General features: G+C 38.1%; 1 protein-coding gene across 5 annotated transcripts in view; it reads left to right on the top strand.

Annotated features, from left to right (window-relative positions):
- cep112 (centrosomal protein 112) overlaps nucleotides 1–19,663 on the top strand; it is a 178,135-nt gene that overhangs the window by 84,607 nt on the left and 73,865 nt on the right. For all 5 annotated transcript variants that reach the window (XM_058770000.1, XM_058769999.1, XM_058770003.1 and 2 more), the window contains one exon: nucleotides 8,047–8,277. In XM_058770000.1, the coding sequence (XP_058625983.1) occupies nucleotides 8,047–8,277 (231 nt within the window). The remainder of the gene's footprint in view (nucleotides 1–8,046; nucleotides 8,278–19,663) is intronic.

Raw genomic sequence — 19,663 nt, 5'->3', positions numbered from 1 at the left:
ATGCACAATAATGTTCTGTTTATTATAAACGCATGCTGCAGTTATGTTGTCTGCTGCTTTACATGCTTGAGTTTTTTAAAGTCTGATTCTGATTGGTTGTCAAAGTTTTTATTGTTCAACAGCTGAAAAAAAAAAATCAACTGAATGTGATTGCATAGATTGAATAGATTGCAGCTATATCGTTCCTCTGTGGCATTATTGTTATAGTTATGGTGTGTACTTCCCTGTTCTCATAGAATTAGAATGATTATTAATACTTTATAGTTATAGATATCGTAGTTGTTATGAATGAACTTTAACAGTTGTTTTAAAACTTTTCAGAGTGTGAAGATTCTTGTGTTTTACGTAGTTTAAACTGTTAGTTTGAAGCTTTATTTAATTCCCTATTGTTATTGTGAGGTTTAATGTGCTGTATTTTGTTTGCCCATTTTAAAGACATTTCACAACCTGATGACAGCCTTGTGAATGAATAATGCACACGTTCCATCATTTCATTTTATATCTGAGCTTTCACCTCTTTATTGTAGTGAGAGATATAGCATACAGTTACATGGCACAGGACAGAACTGATCTCGTGTCACTTGTCTCAGGTAATCTGGTCTCAAAAAAACTAAAATATTACATGCATTTCTGACTATCTCTGAATGCAGTTTGAGTGATCAGACCACAGGACATTTTTTGAACTGTATTTAGTGCTGACCACTGAAATGAATGGCAGGAGTAAACAAGATCAGCAAGATTGGTAACACTTTAGTATAGGGTCCAATTCTCACTGTTAACTAGTTGCTTTTTAGCATCACTATTATTAACACATTGAGTGTTTATTAGTGCTTATAAAGTACATATTCTGCATGGCAATATTCTACATCCTTAATCCTACCCAATACCTAATCTTAGCAACTACCTTACTAACTATTAATAAGCAGCAAACTAGGAGTTTATTGAGGCAAAAGCCGTAGTTAATGCTTTGTTAATAGCGAAAATCGGCTTTTATCGCAAAGAAAAAGGCTTTTATATAAATCATGACTTATGAGTGATTTTATCATTAAAAATTTCATGAATTTTGATTCAAAAGTAAAGTTTCACCAATTGGAAGTGCATAAATGTGACCCTGGACCACAAAACCAGTCTTAAATCGCTGGGGTATATTTGTAGCAATAGCCAAAAATACATTGTATGGGTTAAAATTATAGATTATTCTTTTATGCCAAAAATCATTAGGATATTAAGTTAAGATCATGTTCCATGAATATATTTAGTCAATTTCCTACTGTAAATATATCAAAACTTAATTTTTGATTAGTTATATGCATTGCTAAGAACTTCATTTGGACAACTTTAAAGGCGATTTTCTCAATATTTTGAGTTTTTTGCACCCTCAGATTCCAGATTTTCAAATACTTGTATCTCGGCCAAATATTGTCCTATCCTAACAAACCATACATCAGTGGAAAGCTTATTTATTTGAAAAATTGACACTTATAACTGGTTTTGTGGTCCAGGGTCACAAATAATGACTGTTGTCAAATAGATCTCTGACCACTCACCCCGTATGTCAAAGGTCAACAAAAAATAGACTGCCCTAAACTCACACCACTGGTTAAGTTCGTATGGCTGTGTTAGATTGGTTGAACACTGCATTGTATCCATTTAGTGACAACTAAAAGTTCTATTTAGAATTATGGTTTTTACTTCTTCCTCATCGTGAGATGTTTGTCACATCAGTTCACATTCCTTAAATGAGCATACATCAGTCACAGATCCAGTGACGGGTAACGTCGCTCACGTCTCTTCCTGGAATCCATACTGTGGAAAGCTGGCAGTGTGAATGAACATCTTTCACACACAATGAAGATGAGTGATTCAGACTCATGTCCTGAAGTGGTCAGGACATCATGAGCGTGTGAGATGAGCGAATGACTCGTATTTTTCTCACAGCACAGGAAGCTTTTGTTCCAGGTCGCGGTGACTTGTTTTCGCTCAATATTATTGGTTTGTCATGCCTCATTTTGTAGCCCGTGTTACGTGGAGTCAGCGTGTGTTTTCCTGTTAGTTGCTGGAAATCATAGCACATCTGGTTTTACAACCATCAGTGGAGACTTCAAGTTTGTCTACAAGTCTTAAATTCAATTTCCATTCAGTGGCCCGTTAGATTTGGCCCTATCGTTTCCCCTACTCTCATGCATGGCTGTGGAGTGCTGTATCGATCTGAAGGAATATGATGAGGGAGTTCAAATCCCCTCGTCTCTGGACTGGAGTCTGTGTATTAGTTTTCTTGGACTCTGCTGCCCTCCGGGTTCCTGTTTTCTTTAGTCTGTTTGAGGATGAAAAGACCAGAACATCAGGATGGTTCTCAGTAAATATAGTTGCCTGCAGCCACCACAGTAAACCAATACACAGCAGACTCTAGAGACCACATGCGCTTTAATGCCCACTCCACACGTTTACAACAGCCAGTCACTTGTTCTCTTCGTAACTATCTTTATTATATGGAAAAATCAGTGGTCAGAATCTACACTTTCATTTATTTCCACTTTCATCAGCCTGGACGCATTAAGTCTTGTTCACACTGAGCGATTTTATCACTGGGGGTCGCCAGGTCGCTGTACTGTTGGTCTCTAATGAGCGTTGCTGCTGCTGGATGATCTAATGTTATTAGTTAGCTGAGAGTGGAGAAGTATTTCGTTCTGTTTTAACAAGGATTGATATCCTGATAACATATAATGAACTGTTATCAATACACAGAAACATGTGGTGAAATCACCAACAGCAACTTCTCTGTCAGCATCTGTCTGTAGGGGAGCTCTGATCACATGATTGTCACCAGAAATGACTATTAGACATGTTGTCACTGTAGATCGCAGTGACTGTAAATCTTTATTGGGACCCACTTTATATTAGGTGTCCTTTACTACTATATATACACGAAACAATGGCATACACGGATAATCACTGATAAAACTATGTTTTTCCTAACGGACAACTACAGTGAGTACTGTAACATTCATTAAAGTTACTTACTTGACGATGTTGTGTCCTAAAATGCCTTTAAGACTGAATGCAGCTGTTTGTGATTCCAGTTCGCGCCCACGAGCATATGTGAGTGAAGTGCAGACGCCGATGCAGGAGAGGTGGGTCTGACTCCGGGCCGCGGGTTATAATGCAAGTTAGTGGTTCTAAATTGACATTAAACCCCGGCTTCATTGGGTTTTTTTGCTCTAATTTATTTTTGGTTTTGTGCTGGTATTGGTATATTTTGCATGCTAGTGATAGGAATCTATCCCTGACGTGATTGGTTATTAAATTTTGTGACGTAGCAAACCGAGGGCTGTTTCAAATCGTGTTTCTGGGTGAGCCTTTGGGAAACTACAGTTTTAAGGAGAAACTACTCAGAAATGGTGTTGATTAATGGATTGGCACATGGTTTGTCTAAAAGCATATTAAAAACACCACATAGACAAATAAACAACATAAAAAACTTGATTTTCACTTGAGGGGGACTTTAAATCTAACCATACCACCAAACCTGTCCATAACCTCACCCATGTCCCGCTCAATAGCAGCAAAAGTGTTTTGCAATTCAACGTGAACACAATGGTACATTGTACCTAAAAATTCATTATTTTATTATTTAGTACATAGTTTTTAAAGACACCTAATATAAAGTGGGACCCTTTATTATACATATTTTGAGTAATTAAGTAATTACTCAATTAAGTAGTTACCATGATTAAGTAAATATGGATGAAATATTTATTGACACTTTTTTTTAAATGCATTTTTTACTAACTACTATTATTTAAACTACCTGTAAATAAAACAATTATAAATGTTATAAACATATTTTAGTTCCCCTCACTCCACAAAAAAATCAGTAAATTTAATGGTATTCAGAACAGAACAGGACTGAAAAATATGAATATAAAACAAACAATTTATATTGGTATTCATTATAAACAAAATTTATTATAAATGTCAGGCTAAACAAATTAATTTAAAGTGTAATTAACACACAGTTATATAATTTTATAGGTAATATCTGGTTATAGATTGTGTTTTTGCTGATGAAAATTGATGCATATTTCATTTGATTTGCTCTCCAGACATGTTATTGTCTCAGACACTTACAAAACAAAGAGTCATTTAATTTCATTTAGACACACTGTATGAACAACAGATGCTGCGTTCTGCCATTCAAATCCACTAGTACTTTTCCTTGCGATTTCGTCTTGACAGATTCCATGTTTTTTTTTCAGTAATGTAACATGGAGTTCAAACAGCATGGGAGAACATCTGAAATCCGTGGAGCATAGTATCATATCGCTCTGATCGGCAAATTAATGATGCTGTCAGACTTTCAAAGAACTTGATTCCCCAGTAAGAGATTAGAACACAGAAAATGAAGGCGGACATGGCATAGGAGATCAGGCCTGCTTTCTGATGTGCCAAAAACAACAGTCTTGTTGACGGCGGTCACGTTGTCTCTTGCACCAGCAGGAGGTTTGGATTCAGCCATTTGGGTTGTCATGCCGCCCAAGTAATCTCAGAGCTGTAATCTAGGCAAAGGGTGGCTGCTTTGCAGAAACTCAAATAGAGCACATTTTTTAAAAGATTTGGTTTGGTTTTGTAATTCCCTTAGTCCCGTATGTGTTATTTCATAGTATTCTGAAATGTGGAAGAATGAGTTGTCCAGACTTGTGACAGGTAATTTACATTCCATGATTGTTTCAATTATCTCTCTAGTACGAGAGTGGAAGCTCATCCAACTCAGCCTTGCTGCATATCCAAAAGTCATCGTTCAGATTCTTTTTTTTTTTCACATTTCAGAGCATATGGTTGACACAATGGACTGTTTGCCAAACCACGGCTGGTTTTAAGCAGTCGTCTAATGACATTGTCTTGATTTCAGCTGCTCGTTTCAACTCTGGAAAACACAAAACAGTACCATCATGAGTCCGTCCATCCAGCTGTGATGGGTCACGGAAGATGGGCTCCAGCAGACTGGCTCTCAGCACCAGATGGGCCCTCGATGATGAAAAGGGTTTTAATCTCTGGCCAGACATCACTGAAGCAGAGCACGCACAGACGCTTTTCACTGGGCTTCACGTTGAACTCTTAAAGACATGCAAATGCATTTCAGCCCGAAGATTTGGATCGCACCGTTCTTCTTTCATCCAGAATGGTGCCACAGTCCTTGAAAATGCAAATTGAGGAGCATGCCACACATATAATACCTCAGAAATCACCATAAGAGAACAGGGACCAGCATACTCTGTTTTATCTGTACCCGTCTTTTTTCTCTGAGCAATGCTCTTGGGATAGCTCACTAGCAAATGATTTCTCTTTGACAGTGGTTAAATCACCAAGTCACTGTTGGTTTTGAGAAGCCATTCTACTGAACTATTGTATCCAGTTGTATCAGTTGGATCACATGACCTTAATTATCTGTACTCCATTGGTTTTCACCGCATTGTGTGTAGCTGCTCATTTGCATAAACTGTACTAAACTGTAAAATCATCTTTGCACTGAAGTCACACTGGCATTGGCGTCTCTCTTTAAAAATGAATGACTTCTAATTGTCTGATCTGTCTTCTAATTGTAAGCATTGTAAATACCATTTAAGGCGTGGGATTGACAAGCACACTTTAAAAAAATAAAGGTTTCAAAATGAGGTTTTCACAGCAATGCCACTGAAGAACCATTTTTGGTTCCCCAACAAATCTTTCAGTGAAAGGTTCTTAAAATAACCATTTTTTGTAAGTGTGAAGAACATCTAAAGAATCTTTTCCACTATAAAAAACCTTTTGTGGAATGGAAAGATTCCACGGGTATTAAAGGTTCTTCATAGGAACCATAGATGCCAAAATAGAATCTTTATTTTTAAGAGTGAAGGGGAACAATTCTGACAATAAGTACTGTTCCACTGAGGACGTGCCGTACGTGAATTTGTGTAGCCGCTTACAATGATTTAAACCTGTCTGGTCCAATTTGCTGAAGAGTTAAAGCCCTGCAGGTTTTGTGTGTTTTGGCCAGTGTATGCATATTTTCATTTTTGTATTTTGTTTCTCTTGGTTCTTAATGAATATGTTCACAAATAACAGAATATATCACAGTCTGTCCTACATTCCTCTCTCTCTCTCTCTCTCTCTCTCTCTCTCTGACTTCGTTTTAATTAAATTCTTTTGTTGAACTGTTGAAGTTACATCATACGTGATGCGACATTCTCAGTGGTTATTGCCTTTCATTTTCTGTGCTAGTTTCGGAGCTTCTTTTCATAAAAGCACGTCCAATCCCATCAAAGATGCATCAGAAAATTCTTCCCAGAGTCCAGTTTAAGAGGGAATTATAGATTAAAGGCTCCTCCGAGCCGAGATCTAATAGCTTTGTGCCGTTGCAGCAGCATGTGGGCTGGTGCTGCGCCGCTCTGGCCGTATTGGACCCGCGCGCAGTCTTGGCATCTGGGTGTTTGTGCGACACGGCTTTGAAGTTTGCTGCTATTCCCCAAGTGGCCGCAAAACAACTTCAGATGCTTTTCCGACAGACATGCCACGTGATGCACTTAGCAGTCTCCTCCCAGGGATGTTTGGGAGCGCGAGGAGCAGACGAGGGACTGCCAACATGCCAGACTCTACCACACGCCACCGTCTGCGCGAGGGTTAAACGCTTTGGGAGCGCAGATTATTTGATATCGTTATTATGGAAGTGGTGTGCTGGAATACATATGGCCGTTAGCATCAATTGTGCTGTTAATTGATGACGTACACCATATCTTTTTGAAGATTTAAAGTGCCAAATGGTGTTTAAAGAGAATATGAGAGCTGGATTCTCTATACTTCATTAATAAATGTTCCTATTCAGTTCTCATTATTAAGAGAGAAATATCAGTTTAATAATCTTTCATTAACATTTTTCTGTTCACGTTACCAGTGTAACAGGGGTGGGGAAAAAACAGTATTAACTAAGAAAAATCACTGCCCACTTTTCATAATCCTATCAAATCCAAGTGGATACAGTTGAGTCATTATTTCCTGCTGATTTTTTTACTTAGATTATTCAGAGTTATTTGGAAAAATATTGGTAACACTTTATTTTAAGGACCAATTCTCACTATTAACTAGCATGCATATTACTAGTATTGCCTGTTTATTAGTACTTATAAAGCACATATTAATACCTTATTCTTTTAGATCCCTTAATCCATCCCATACCTAAACTTAACAACTACCTTACTTAACTATTAATAAGCAGTCAATTAGGAGTTTGAAGTCATAGTTAACAGTGAGAATTGGACCTTAAAATAAAGTGTGACTGAAATACATCCAATTACAGAAGAGCAATGTGAATGCAGTTTTATGTTAAGGGTCTGGTGGCTTAGAACTGCGTTGTGCCCTGTTACTACTACTAGCAGTGAGTATCGCTACTTATTCTCCATAAAGCTGTCCATTTGTACTCAAGTTTCAACCTTTGGTCAGTGTGTGAGACTTGGTCTTGACTCACAGAACGAGGTCTCTGACAGGTCTGTCAAGGGCTAATTCCTGTGGTAATGCCTCTGATTCCTTCTCTTTTTTGTAATCCATCTACTTTTTTTCACTCTCTTTCACGTTAATGCAAAAGCTCATTGGTAAGTGGTCTCGATGAGGTTTTTCATCTTCCTGAAATGAGAAATGGCAGTGGTACCTCATCCCCATGGGTAACTGACCTTTGATTTGCGCTAATTTTGCTCATTAAATCAAACCGCTGACCTTTGTGGAATGCCGAGCTTTGATGTTGAACTCTTGTGGCTCAGAGATCAGAGGCTGTGGTGTCTGTTTTCCTCTTCCTGGCTAGAATGGGCACAAATGCTCCACTCGTCCTGCTTGGCTAGTTTCGCTTATCCTCTCTCTCTATGCGGACTCTTCCATCTTTTTTCACTTTGCATTTGTTTCTGTTTTACAGTCTAAATGTGTTGAATTCCCAGATTCAGTATTCCATAAACACAGCATCTGTTCCATCTATAGGTGCATCTTAACGGATTTACAAATTTCGTTGTTTGTGTTTCTCACCAGACCATCTCTGATCTGGAGGCCCAGGTGCATTCTCTGAGGAAGGAGCTGTTGGCAGCCCACAGTCAGAGGAAACAGCAGCTGACGGAGTTGGGTGTGCTGCGGGAGGAGGAGCGACAGCGGGCCGCTCAGGACCAGCAAACAGCTCTGGACCGTCTGCGGGCCGAGATGGATAAAGTGCGGCAGGACCTGGAAAGAACCCACAAGGCTGAAAGAGAGCTGGCCCAAGAGAAGGTTGGTGTGAAATGCAGGCTATGTATTTTTGCCATTCTAGGTTGCAATTCAGGTCGCACAACCCACTATTTGTATATTGTGACAGGCCGGTCATCATCAGCCTTGTTCTAAACCTTATTGAGTTAATGTCTAAATAAGAAGCCCCGTTTGTAGACAGCAACTTGGTTGCTTTTACACTTAAAGTCCCCATGAAATCAAAATGAAAGTTTTTTGGGTGTTAGTATCAATATGTTAGTCTTAAGGTTATCTATAAGCCAGTGTGCTCCAAAACAGTGACAAAATTCAGATTTAGAAGATATAAGCATTCAAAGCTCGCAATTCGTCACTTCCACCAAAATGGATCAACAATTTTTTGACGTCACCTTGTACTTCAGGTTCTTATCAAATCTTCTGACCAATCAGATGCTCTACAGAATCCGAAGCGCCCGCCCCCTGCACTATAAATTGGAGGTTGACCGATTCATCGGTTTTGCCGATTAATCGGCACCAATAGTTGATTGCCGCAACTATCGGTTAACGGCAAAAATCCATGCCGATAGTTTTCCGGTTTGCAACCGTTGCTGGACTGGCTGAGAAGTGTCCGCTGGCATTATACAGTACAAGAGCGGCCTCTAGAGGCGGAAATCGCTGACAGCACGTGTTGTTTATTTTGATACTTGACACTGCGCGCTGCACAGAGCGGGAAACTCCAGACACGCATTTAAATACAGCCGACAGAAAATCCTGCCGCGGAACAGAGCGCCATTCACATAGTTTTCTATTAAATTACATTATATTTGTCCCAAATCGCTGTGAATGTACATAATGACTTCACCCTAGGCTATAAATTATTGTACATTTATCAGCAAAACATTTGTCTTTCTGTGGCTCTAATAAAGTCTGTATGCTTCATAGAAAGCTGTAATAGATCGCGATTTCTTTTAAACACCGAACTTCAAACTCATTTATGCCACATTGTTCATTTTTGAAGCAAACTTATGTCCGTTTGGTGATTAAATTAATGGTTTTAGACTGCCACTTGATTTGAACGCAAAGCGTCTGGTGTGTGTGTGTGTGTGTGTGTGTGTGTTTTTTTTTTTTGATTAGATAATTATCAAGTGTTAAAAAATAGGAGCAAATAAAGTGTGTGAGTACACATACAATATCCATATGTATGTAATTTTAATGCTATGGCCTTGTGCAGATATTTAAAATGGCTATCTTTAAGCATGACTTGAAATTAAATGGTAACACTTAACTATAAGAGTCCATTCGTATCATTAATGAAAACTGTAGAAGTATCGTTCCTTGTTATAGTGTGTTCATTTCAACATTCACTATTAGCTACTAATAGGCTACAATTTTAAATTTTAAAGTTTCTTCTTTTAACATTTGCAAACTATTAAATAACTTTAATGATCGATATAGTAAATAATATTAATATTTTTATTCATTTACAAAGTATGGTTCAGTACTGTTACTGCTTTTTTTTTTTTTTAAATAGTAAAGCACTAGCTTTCTTTCAGTATCCAATTTGAAAACTATTGGTTGATTAATCGGTATCGGCCAGTGTGGTCCAACCTAGCTATCGGTATCTGTAAAATCCACTATCGGTCGACCTCTACTATAAATAGACGCTGAAGCTGCGGCTGAGATCGGTTTGGTTTCACGTTGTGTCTCGCGAACCGCGGCAGTGCGCACAGTCTGATCCAGACTTTGGCTCCGGTCCAGAGACGCGATCGCACGGAGCGGATCATGCGCGAGTCAGCTCGATATATCCCGCCCTGTCTTCCTGTTTCAGTTGAAGTTACGTCACCGCATAGAATAACGCTGCATGTTTCAAGGCACTTCAGGGGACCTTTAACACATAAAGATTCAACAACTACTCATTTGCAATTGATACTAACCATGGATATAAAGTATTAATACATACATGCCTCCATCTTGGAGTGGTCAACAGGGCTTGTTTGAATAGAATTGCTTTTGGCTGGAAGCATATCATTGCGTAATAAAACAGAAAGCTGTCTGGGTGCTAATCTTCCCAACGTTTGTCATGACACATTCATATCGTAGAAAACTGTATTTGGAGTTTACTACAAAAAAGGGAAGTCACAGGAATTGTGGGACGGGCATAATTTATTTCTGGCACTACCAATTCATTTCTTTTGATATTATCTCAAATATACGGGATTATCAGATGTTTATAGCAGAATAAATCCTGTGAAAATCAGTTGGAAAAGACAGGATTTGTCAAATCACTGTTACAGTATGTGTTAATTAAAGGATATTGGCCTTTCCAACATGATGAACATGTAGATGTATTGCCATGAGCTAATGTAGTGTCTGTGCATTAATATTTACGAATCCCATGTTTCTGATTTTAGCATGTTGCTATGTTATGATCATACTAGACTTTAAGCAACCATAGATATGCATAATAAGTAGATGCCCTATTAGTTTCTATGGGCCGCTATATGTAAGCCGTCCACCATATTGCAATGTCTGTGAACACTCGAGAGCACGTTGCTGACAAAGCCTTTAGCTAAAAAGGCATTTAAAAGGGACTTTAGTTTAAAAACCTGTAATATTGAGCTAATACATTTTAAAAACACAAACCAACATCTATATATTTCTATGGTTGCAACGGTTGTGATATGATTGAAAAACTTAAATTCAACTCATAACAAATAAGAATAAATCTTCCAGCACTGTAGTTTTAAATGTATGTTTTTATTGATCTTCTGTTGGTCACACGGTTTCAGTTTCATGTGATATGGAAGATTTGGTAAGACTTTATAATAGGGAACACTTATTCACTATTAACTATGACTTTTCCCTCAATAAATTCCTGATTTGTTGCTTATTAATAGTTAGTAAGGTAGCTGTTAAGTTTAGGTATTGGGTAGGATTAGGGATGTAGAATAAGGTCATGTGGAATAAGGCATTAATATGTGCTTTATTTGCACTAATAAATGGCTAATATTCTAGTAATATGCATGCTAATAAGCAACTAGTTAAAGCTGCAGTCCGTAACTTTTTTTAAAAAATTATACAAAATCAATATTTGAGCAAGTACATAACCAGCCAGTGTTCAAAACTATCATCTTACTTTAGCCCAATTCACAACAGTTAACTTATAATAATGTTTTCTAATTTGAGTGGTACGGGTAGGTTTTCGCGGGAAATTCGAGCATGTCACTGCGTCATTATGTCACGTCTGTAAACATAAAGAAGTTGTCCCGGCTACTAGGCTATCGCATGTGAGGATCCTGCATTTGGCGAATCATTTATAGCCTGTTCTCATAGCATCTAGAATAATTAAATGTATCATTTTGATGGCGGATTGTAATCCAGAAAGGATTATGTGTTTATGAAACACATGTGAATGAAATTAAATTATATTCCAGTTTTAAATGTGCTTCTGATTAGAGATAGCCTGAGTTTACACAAGATTTGTATTTTAAAGACAACCAGTTCGAAGGGAGCATAGTTTGCTTTTTATGTTAAAAGAATTTCTTAATATGAAATCTGAATGGTATGACAATTAGATATTAGACTGTAGAGAAATGTAAATCTACACGCTAATACACACTATACTCATTGTCACGCAATGCTGATGTTGTTAACATTAATAATTTGAGAATAAAGTATAACAATAATTATAATTTGCACGTTTAGATGTGATATGAGCTAACCGATCGTAAGATTTAATTACCATCGGTAGCGCGATTTATTGTAATGCTTTTTTCCTCAGTTGGTCAGAACAAACGTGGCAGGCTGTTACTTACTTATTCAGATGGCCATATACGGTGAAAATTCTTATTTGGGTCATATATTCCAAGACAAATCTCATTCAGTTCAAATACTGAGACATGAGAATGATGGTAGAGAAGATTTTGAGAAAATTATTTCAGAAGACTATGAATATACAGCGTGGACTATTTTTAGGTGTTTATAGAACTCTCCAGTATGAGTGATATGTCTATGTAAATTACTCCGTGTTAAGATCACACTTCACACTTTCCACAATCAATTTCCAAAAGCCAGGATTGCTTGTATATGATCAGACTCAGTTTCTGGAGAAAAATAAATTAATTAATCACATGCACCTGTTGAGCATGCAACAAATAAAGTTAAACTTATAAACAGATGTATGAATACACAAGACTAGCTTCTCACATAATCACACGTGTTGCGTACAGTGTACACAAACGCATTCGTACATGTTCATTGATGGGCTGTGTTGGCTTGAACTCCAGCGCTGAGGGAATAGATCACTTAGTATTTAATTAAACACATTAGCCCCTCTTTGCCCCGGCTCCATCAAGGTTGAGCAAGCAGACTTGGGCGACTATACCGGAAATCCTGCATCCTTTCTGTTTTTAAAGCTCTTGATTCCAGCCGCAGAAACGAGGGCTGGAAAGCGGCTGTAATCCAGCACAGGTTGGCCAGGAACCGGCTAAAGGTGGTATTGATCAGAGGGTAATCCTGATTAGGCCCATCAAAGCGATTAGTTTTCATTAAACTCATGCACCGCTGCTGACTGCACCCTCCCCCAGGACATCTGCGGCACATTAGCGTGCCATTTGGCCTCTTCATAAATCCTGGGCCTACATTTTGGAACCATATGTGAGTACATTGCTGCACATAAATCCCATCTGAAGAGAATTCCGCCTCGCTTTTCCACTCTCAGGCTGACACGTAAGGCTTGTTTACAAAATCAGTCACTGTTTCTGCCACCCCTCATCTGATACTCATCCTGACCTGCGGCTGAAAACTTCCTCTGAAGAGACTTCAACAAAGTCTGTCTCTGAGACTGATTGATACACTTCAAACTAGAGCTGCCAAAGTTAATGTGTTATCATGTTTTAACACTGTTACATTTTATTCAGTTAACACATTCATCATTTGATGAAAAATAAGACTTGTTAAGTTTAGAATGAATGAATGAATGAATGAGGCATTTATATAGCGCTTTCATGTGTATTGCAATACACCCAAAGCGCTTTACAATCATGTGGGGGGGGGGGGTCTCTCCTCAACCACCACCACCAGAAAATAAAGCTTGCTTAGGGGCTGTTCACACAAAATGCGTTTTTTCCATTCCAATGCACAACTTTTCCATTGTTTTTCTTTGTAAACATGCACTGGATGAATGTGTATGACCGTTGCGCTCGTGTGTTTTGCATTATGCCATGGTCTGTCTGAATACTCGATTCTGATTGGCTGGCAGGTGTTGATTAAATTCGTTTAACTGCACAGGTAGTTCCAGGTCAGTTTAATCACGTTCTATATTAATGTGCTTCCTATAAACATTGGTGACCATAGTAACATACAGTTGCAGTTGAATAGTAATACAGACGAAAATAACTGTCATTTTTATCGTTCCGGTCAAATAATGCAGCGCAAATATTATTAACATCTTTAATATGTGAATGCTGGCAAATGACCATGGCATAAACGGGATAATCAACGGCTAGCTGTGCATTAAACGATTTGAATGCACTTCGCGGAGGCTGCGCGTCGGGTGGTTCTTTGCCTCCACGTCATGCATTCAAATCGTTTAATGCACAGCTAGCCGTTGATTATCCCTTACGTGTCTCGCACATGAGCACTGCATTTTTAAGAAGCTGTGTCGAGTTAAAAGAATTTCCATGAACAGCGCCGCTCGTCAATGTCAGTTCCAAAACAGTGGGCCAATCAGAAGACCACAGAGGCGGGGCAAACATTGCAAGTTTTTGTTTACAGTAGCAAGTTGCCATGCCAACTGATTTATTTTATGGCAACATGGCGGAGGAGGTATTCTGCTCTGCGTTTTGTTTAAAAACCATTCCTGAGCACTGCAATGCTTCTTCAACCTCTCAAATTTCCAGTTTAGCCCACTTTTAAAAATTCAATATATAATTTTTAAAATCAGTCAAGTTGTGATTGCAGAAAAAGACGAAAAACAACCTAAGATGTCAGTGCAGTCCAGTGGAGAATTTAGCTAGAGTACTAAGACCATAATGGCCCATTGAAGAAGGCACTTTGTGTCTCAAAGGAAACAGTTATTAACCGACAGAATTTGCCACATAGTGGTGTTGGTGTGTTGGTGAGAACACTATCACGTATTCTGAAAATTATCATTCAGATGTAGCAAGAAAACATACGTGTGAGGTATTCAGGGATATATATATATTTTTTTTTTACACTCTCAATCTTCTTCCAAACCCACTTACATTCTTTAGTGGAATACATAAGTGGAGTGACAGTTAAACATCTCCTTTTGTGTTTCATGAAAGGCAGAAAGTCATACAGGTTTGAAACTTGAAGATGAGTAAATGATGACAATTTTCATTTTTGGGAGAACTGTCCCTTTAAGGCATTTCTCACTGAGCGATGCAGGTTAGTCATAAAGAGAAAAACAACAAATGGATGCTATATGTATTCTGCGTAAGGCATGTCTTGTGAGGTAAGTAGTGTCATGATTACTAATACAGATGTAGATAATTATGGCATAATGAGAAAGATGATGAGATACGCTGGCCTGTGAGAGTGACCAGGCTATTATAGTGCAAGGTAAAGGAGGTAAACCGGCTCTCTGATCTCTCTCTGGCCAGAGGCGCAACACCAGACTCATTCCTCCAGAGTAAAGCTGTTTTATCCTCCGAGGATTAACAAAACATCTGACTCACACACATATACATACGTCTCATTTTGCCACTGTTTCATAGCTCACCATTGCAGTCCAGTACATGAGTCATCCGTGGTCAATCACTATTACTCATATTTAACCCTATACTAAACTTTTGGGGCCATTTGTGCTACAAATATAAATGTTTTTTTTTTTTATTTATGCTATCAGACATATGATTTTTATCTGATGGACAAAAAAATGGTCAGAAAAATCCCATAAGGCCCCTGCCTTTGAAGTGCATAGCTTTTTGATGTGATAGTTGGTCAAAAGAAATAGAAGGCTCTTTTGGTTTAGGCTAGTAGGCAACCACGCAAAACACCTTAGCATCCTAGCATTGTGAATACAAGAAAGCACAACTGCATTGACATTCTCTTCAGAAAATGTAAAAACTAGTTTCTCCTTGTTGCATGATAGTGGAAACGGTCCTAAGATAAATCCTACTGGTTTCACAGATTTTTAGCCAGAAAGCTTTAAATGCAGCTAATGATTTCATTTGTGCATTTAGCCTGGTAGGTTATCTCTCCCAAACTGCGTCAGAGCTTCTTTTTTTGTATGTTTCAGAGGGAAAAGTTTAGCTATTTTCATTTGGAAGTTTTTAGGCTTTTAGATTTGTAGTGACTTGGCATGTTTCTAAGCTGAAATTTCTTATTCTTTTGATGGCGAGAGAAACGCTGTCCTCGGCAGTCAGCCGCTCCTGAAATGGCCAGCCAGGGTTTGAAGACAGATCCCAGAGAAAAAGGATAGAGAAATCCATTAAATCCATGAATGGGTTTTCATGAAAGACACAGGCTTTTTGAAGAGGAGCTTGTGGAATAAAATAATAAGAAACAGAATATCAGAAGCGATAAGATCATGTGTTAGATTGTTCCAACGTCAGACGCTTAGCGAAAAGAAAGGAAGATGAAAGTGAATTTATTCCAGTCTCTGTTAACAACAGAGGTTTATCTGGCTGTGGCGAGTGTGTGCGCGTGTGCGCGCACAGACACCAGTACCCAATCTCCATCCACCACAGAGAACCCTGGGAGCCTTGTTCCTCCAGATAAACCTGACTTCTCTCTGCAGCTCACAGCCAGTGCCTCTGATGCTCAGATGTTCTTTGTACTTTCTTCTTCTTTAGCTTTGGAGTAACGGCTATACAAATCATGGCTTCCTGTCCTGAATTCCTATGGATTCAGGCCTTTTCATGTCCTCTCTTTTTTTACTGCAGATTCCTCAACAAAATCTGCCAGTCAGAAAACTTATTAAGTTCAAAGCTGATTTTTAGATCAGCGCCCCTTTTTAATCACTGCATACAGTTCTATTGGGTACAAAGGGCGAATGTGTTTTTGTTATAATACCTCGTGCCATATATGTGAATATTAACTCATAGTTTGAGAAACTGAAAAAAGGCAAAATGTAAATAAATCTAGATTATACACAAAGATTAGCAGGTACAAAATCACTACAGCCACTTTATGTCAGCACAAACACTAGATGCACTGGTATAATGCTGTGACATGCATATTTAATTAAATTAAGGCAATATCATCACCATTTCTATGTAAATGAGGCTCTTTATAGAATGAGCCAGGTTCCAAAATACCTTTGCTGTTTGTCTATGGCAGTTATAACATTGCTGGTACAGAATACTTGCATACATCATAGCAGTTGCACCATATAAATTGTGAGCATTGAAATGCTTACACTTTTACCATATCTACTGAATTCTTATAGTCATCAAAACACAGATATATTCAAATGAACAATGCGCAGTGGGTCAAATTTATTCTTAGTGCATTCTCCACTAGAACAGGCATTAGGTTGTCTCTGCAAAAAAATCCTCAATAAAACACTGAAAATCATAAGCTATTTAGCAACATTATTATGTCCACGGCTAATCACCAACTTGCAGATTTCATGCACCAGCCCGAACAACAAGATTTCAGTTTCTTTTAGCATTCCCATCCAAAGTAAAATGGCATATGAAGGCTGTTTATATAGTATCATAGGGGCATTCACCCTGAAGAGGGGCAGTTTTCCTTAAAAAAGCAGTGTGTATAATGAATCCCTGTTGAAAGAACAGCCTTTCTTAGGACTCATCACTCTTTTTGGTTTCTATTCATCTTCTCCCACACGCCCTCATAGCCATCGGATCAACCCACTTGTTAACACCGTCAGGATAGGCAGGGATGGAGATATACAGGTAGCTCTAGCATGTACTCTTGAGCATGTTTCATCTGCCAGCGCTAAATGAGCAGGAATAGTTTGAAGGAGGATTTGGCTCTGTTTATCCGGATGACAGTTTGTCATGTTCCTTCTAATTGTGTTTTGTTTACAGACATATTCCTGATTTATATTGCTTTATCTTATTCCTTGAGTATTTCTACACTTCTTGAGTGATCAGTGTTTCTTAGATGATGCAACTTCAGAGTTTAACATCAAAGGGATTGGCCATTTCAGCTGTAGCTGGAGGTGCTGAAATGGATGTGTCTGGTTCCCTTTTCTGTTTTCTGTTTTCTGTTTGCCCCAAAGCCAAAGCCTCAAGGGATTGCCCTGATAAAAGGCACCAGCCTAACACCCTGATGGACTGGAGCTGTCAGACCGAACCCAGTGGCATAGATTTGACATGAGAATGGCCTCAGAGCATAGACCTGTGGCACCTCTCATGAATTGCTACACTGTGGCCATGTTCTATTGCATTCAAAACAATAGTTCAGTCCTTTACTCACCCTCACATTATCCCAATTATTGTGTTTTCCATTTTAACCATTTTGTTTTAATGGTTAAATTACATTTTATGTAAAATCAATTGAATTTATGAAACAGTTCAATACTAATTTGAATAATTCCTTTTATTTTTGGCTACACAACAGAGGTGTACTGTTTAAATTAAAACAGAGACAAAAAAATTTGTGATTTTATTTAAATTTTTTAAATAAATAAATATTACTTTGAAAAAAAGTATTGTATAATAGTAATATATTTCTGTCACAATTTCTTCACGTTAAACCAAACTTTTATTTTGGCAGGTTATAGTGAAGTCCTTGAGTTTCCCTGTGTATCTGATGATAGTTTTATCAAATGAAATGGTTAAATGCTGTGAAGTGACATTGAGATTATGTGGAAACAAACACAAACATGTGTAGTAGACAAGTCATGCAGAACATGCAGTCTTCATGTTTAGACAGCAGTTCTTTGCCGTTTAATATTAATATATTGCGATTTGATTAAGTTTACAGCCCTACTTTTGGTTTATTCAATCAGATGTTGCCACATTCTCTGACATTCCATTTACATTTACATTTACATTTATTCCACATTATACAGTTATACCGTTTTCACATCTGGATTCTGTGATTCCATCCGTGCTTTCCACATCACAGAAATCATTGGACTCTACTTCTGTGTTCTTATTGTTATATTCTTTCTCTCACACAAATGTAATTCTGTACTGCCATTGCATCTGCTTCCTGCTACATGGTCTCTGTACATGCATGAGATCACCATGGTAACAAGATGTGCGGCATACAACTGATGCGGTTATTTTTGTTTCCTCACTGTGACAAAGAACAAGAGAAAAGTGGAAGACAGAGGTAGTGGTACTGTGAGAGAAATTGCTTTGAAAAGGCAGCACGTGCTTTTCTGTGCCGTTCCTCTTAAGCGTAACAGGAGGCAAATCGAAGACCCATGTGTGGCGAAAGCAACCAACTTTACGCTAGCTGAAGAGAATGTAAATACATATGGAGTGTATTTGTGAATGATCCAGGTGGAAGTTGTCAGAATGTTTCACCTGCCTTCTGTTTACACAGTGTTTGCTCACCATCCACAAACATCCTCCCAGAAGCTTTCACTGCTAGCTAGTATTACAGAGATGTGGCATATCTGAAAGACCGCTATACCAGAATGCCTGCCAAGATGATCCGGACTGTTTTCAGTCATTACTTTGGTCTTATTGTCTCTTTCGTTAATAGTTTAAATCCTTAAGTTTCAAATGATTCTCTCAAACGAACCAAAGGGTGAGTCTGATTTGTTTTCTATGGTAATCGTGATACCACAGATTCTGTTGGTAACCAAAGAAAATAATTTTGTATGAACAAACATTTTAAATGGAAATATATGGGGCGAAAATTGTATGTTGTCCCACTGACATACCTATATGTTAACTTGTTAGCTTAAAGGGGTCATAAACTTCCTTTGTTCTTTATTTTATACAGTTCTCTGATGTCCACTTATAATGTTTTCAAGATTTTTACATCAAAAAGCCTAATAATTTAGAAGTAATAGGCTATTTTCTGTCCTGTTTTTGACCCTCTTCATCAGAACAATCTGTTTAAATATGTGTGGCGGATTGTAGACTCGGAAGTAAACGCCCACTGCTATGATTGGCTAATAGTTGTGTATGTTTGACAGCCTACATCCTTCACTGATGGACGCTGCTGTGATTTAGGTTAAAAATGCATAAATATATCAAACGATCTTTAAAAAGAGACAAAGCAATAGTGATCACATAATAAAAACAGTTATTTAGTTATTACTTGTGTGTTGCGACATGACTGTTGGATCCAGTACAGTCGCACAGCATCATCTTTTAGTTTCAATCTTTCTGAAAATCCCTCGTCGAATTGTGCCTTGTTTGTAAACAAATCCACAAGAAAATGAAGTGAACAAAGGACCGAGTTCTTACTGACGCGGTCTGGATCTTCATTAAAAATAAAGTTCATTCACTCTTTCCTAATGTTAGGATCAGAATGA

Source organism: Onychostoma macrolepis, chromosome 03, assembly GCF_012432095.1.
Source record: "Onychostoma macrolepis isolate SWU-2019 chromosome 03, ASM1243209v1, whole genome shotgun sequence".
In the NCBI taxonomy this organism is placed as follows: Eukaryota; Metazoa; Chordata; class Actinopteri; order Cypriniformes; family Cyprinidae; genus Onychostoma; species Onychostoma macrolepis.
This window is presented reverse-complemented; position numbering and strand designations above follow the sequence as displayed.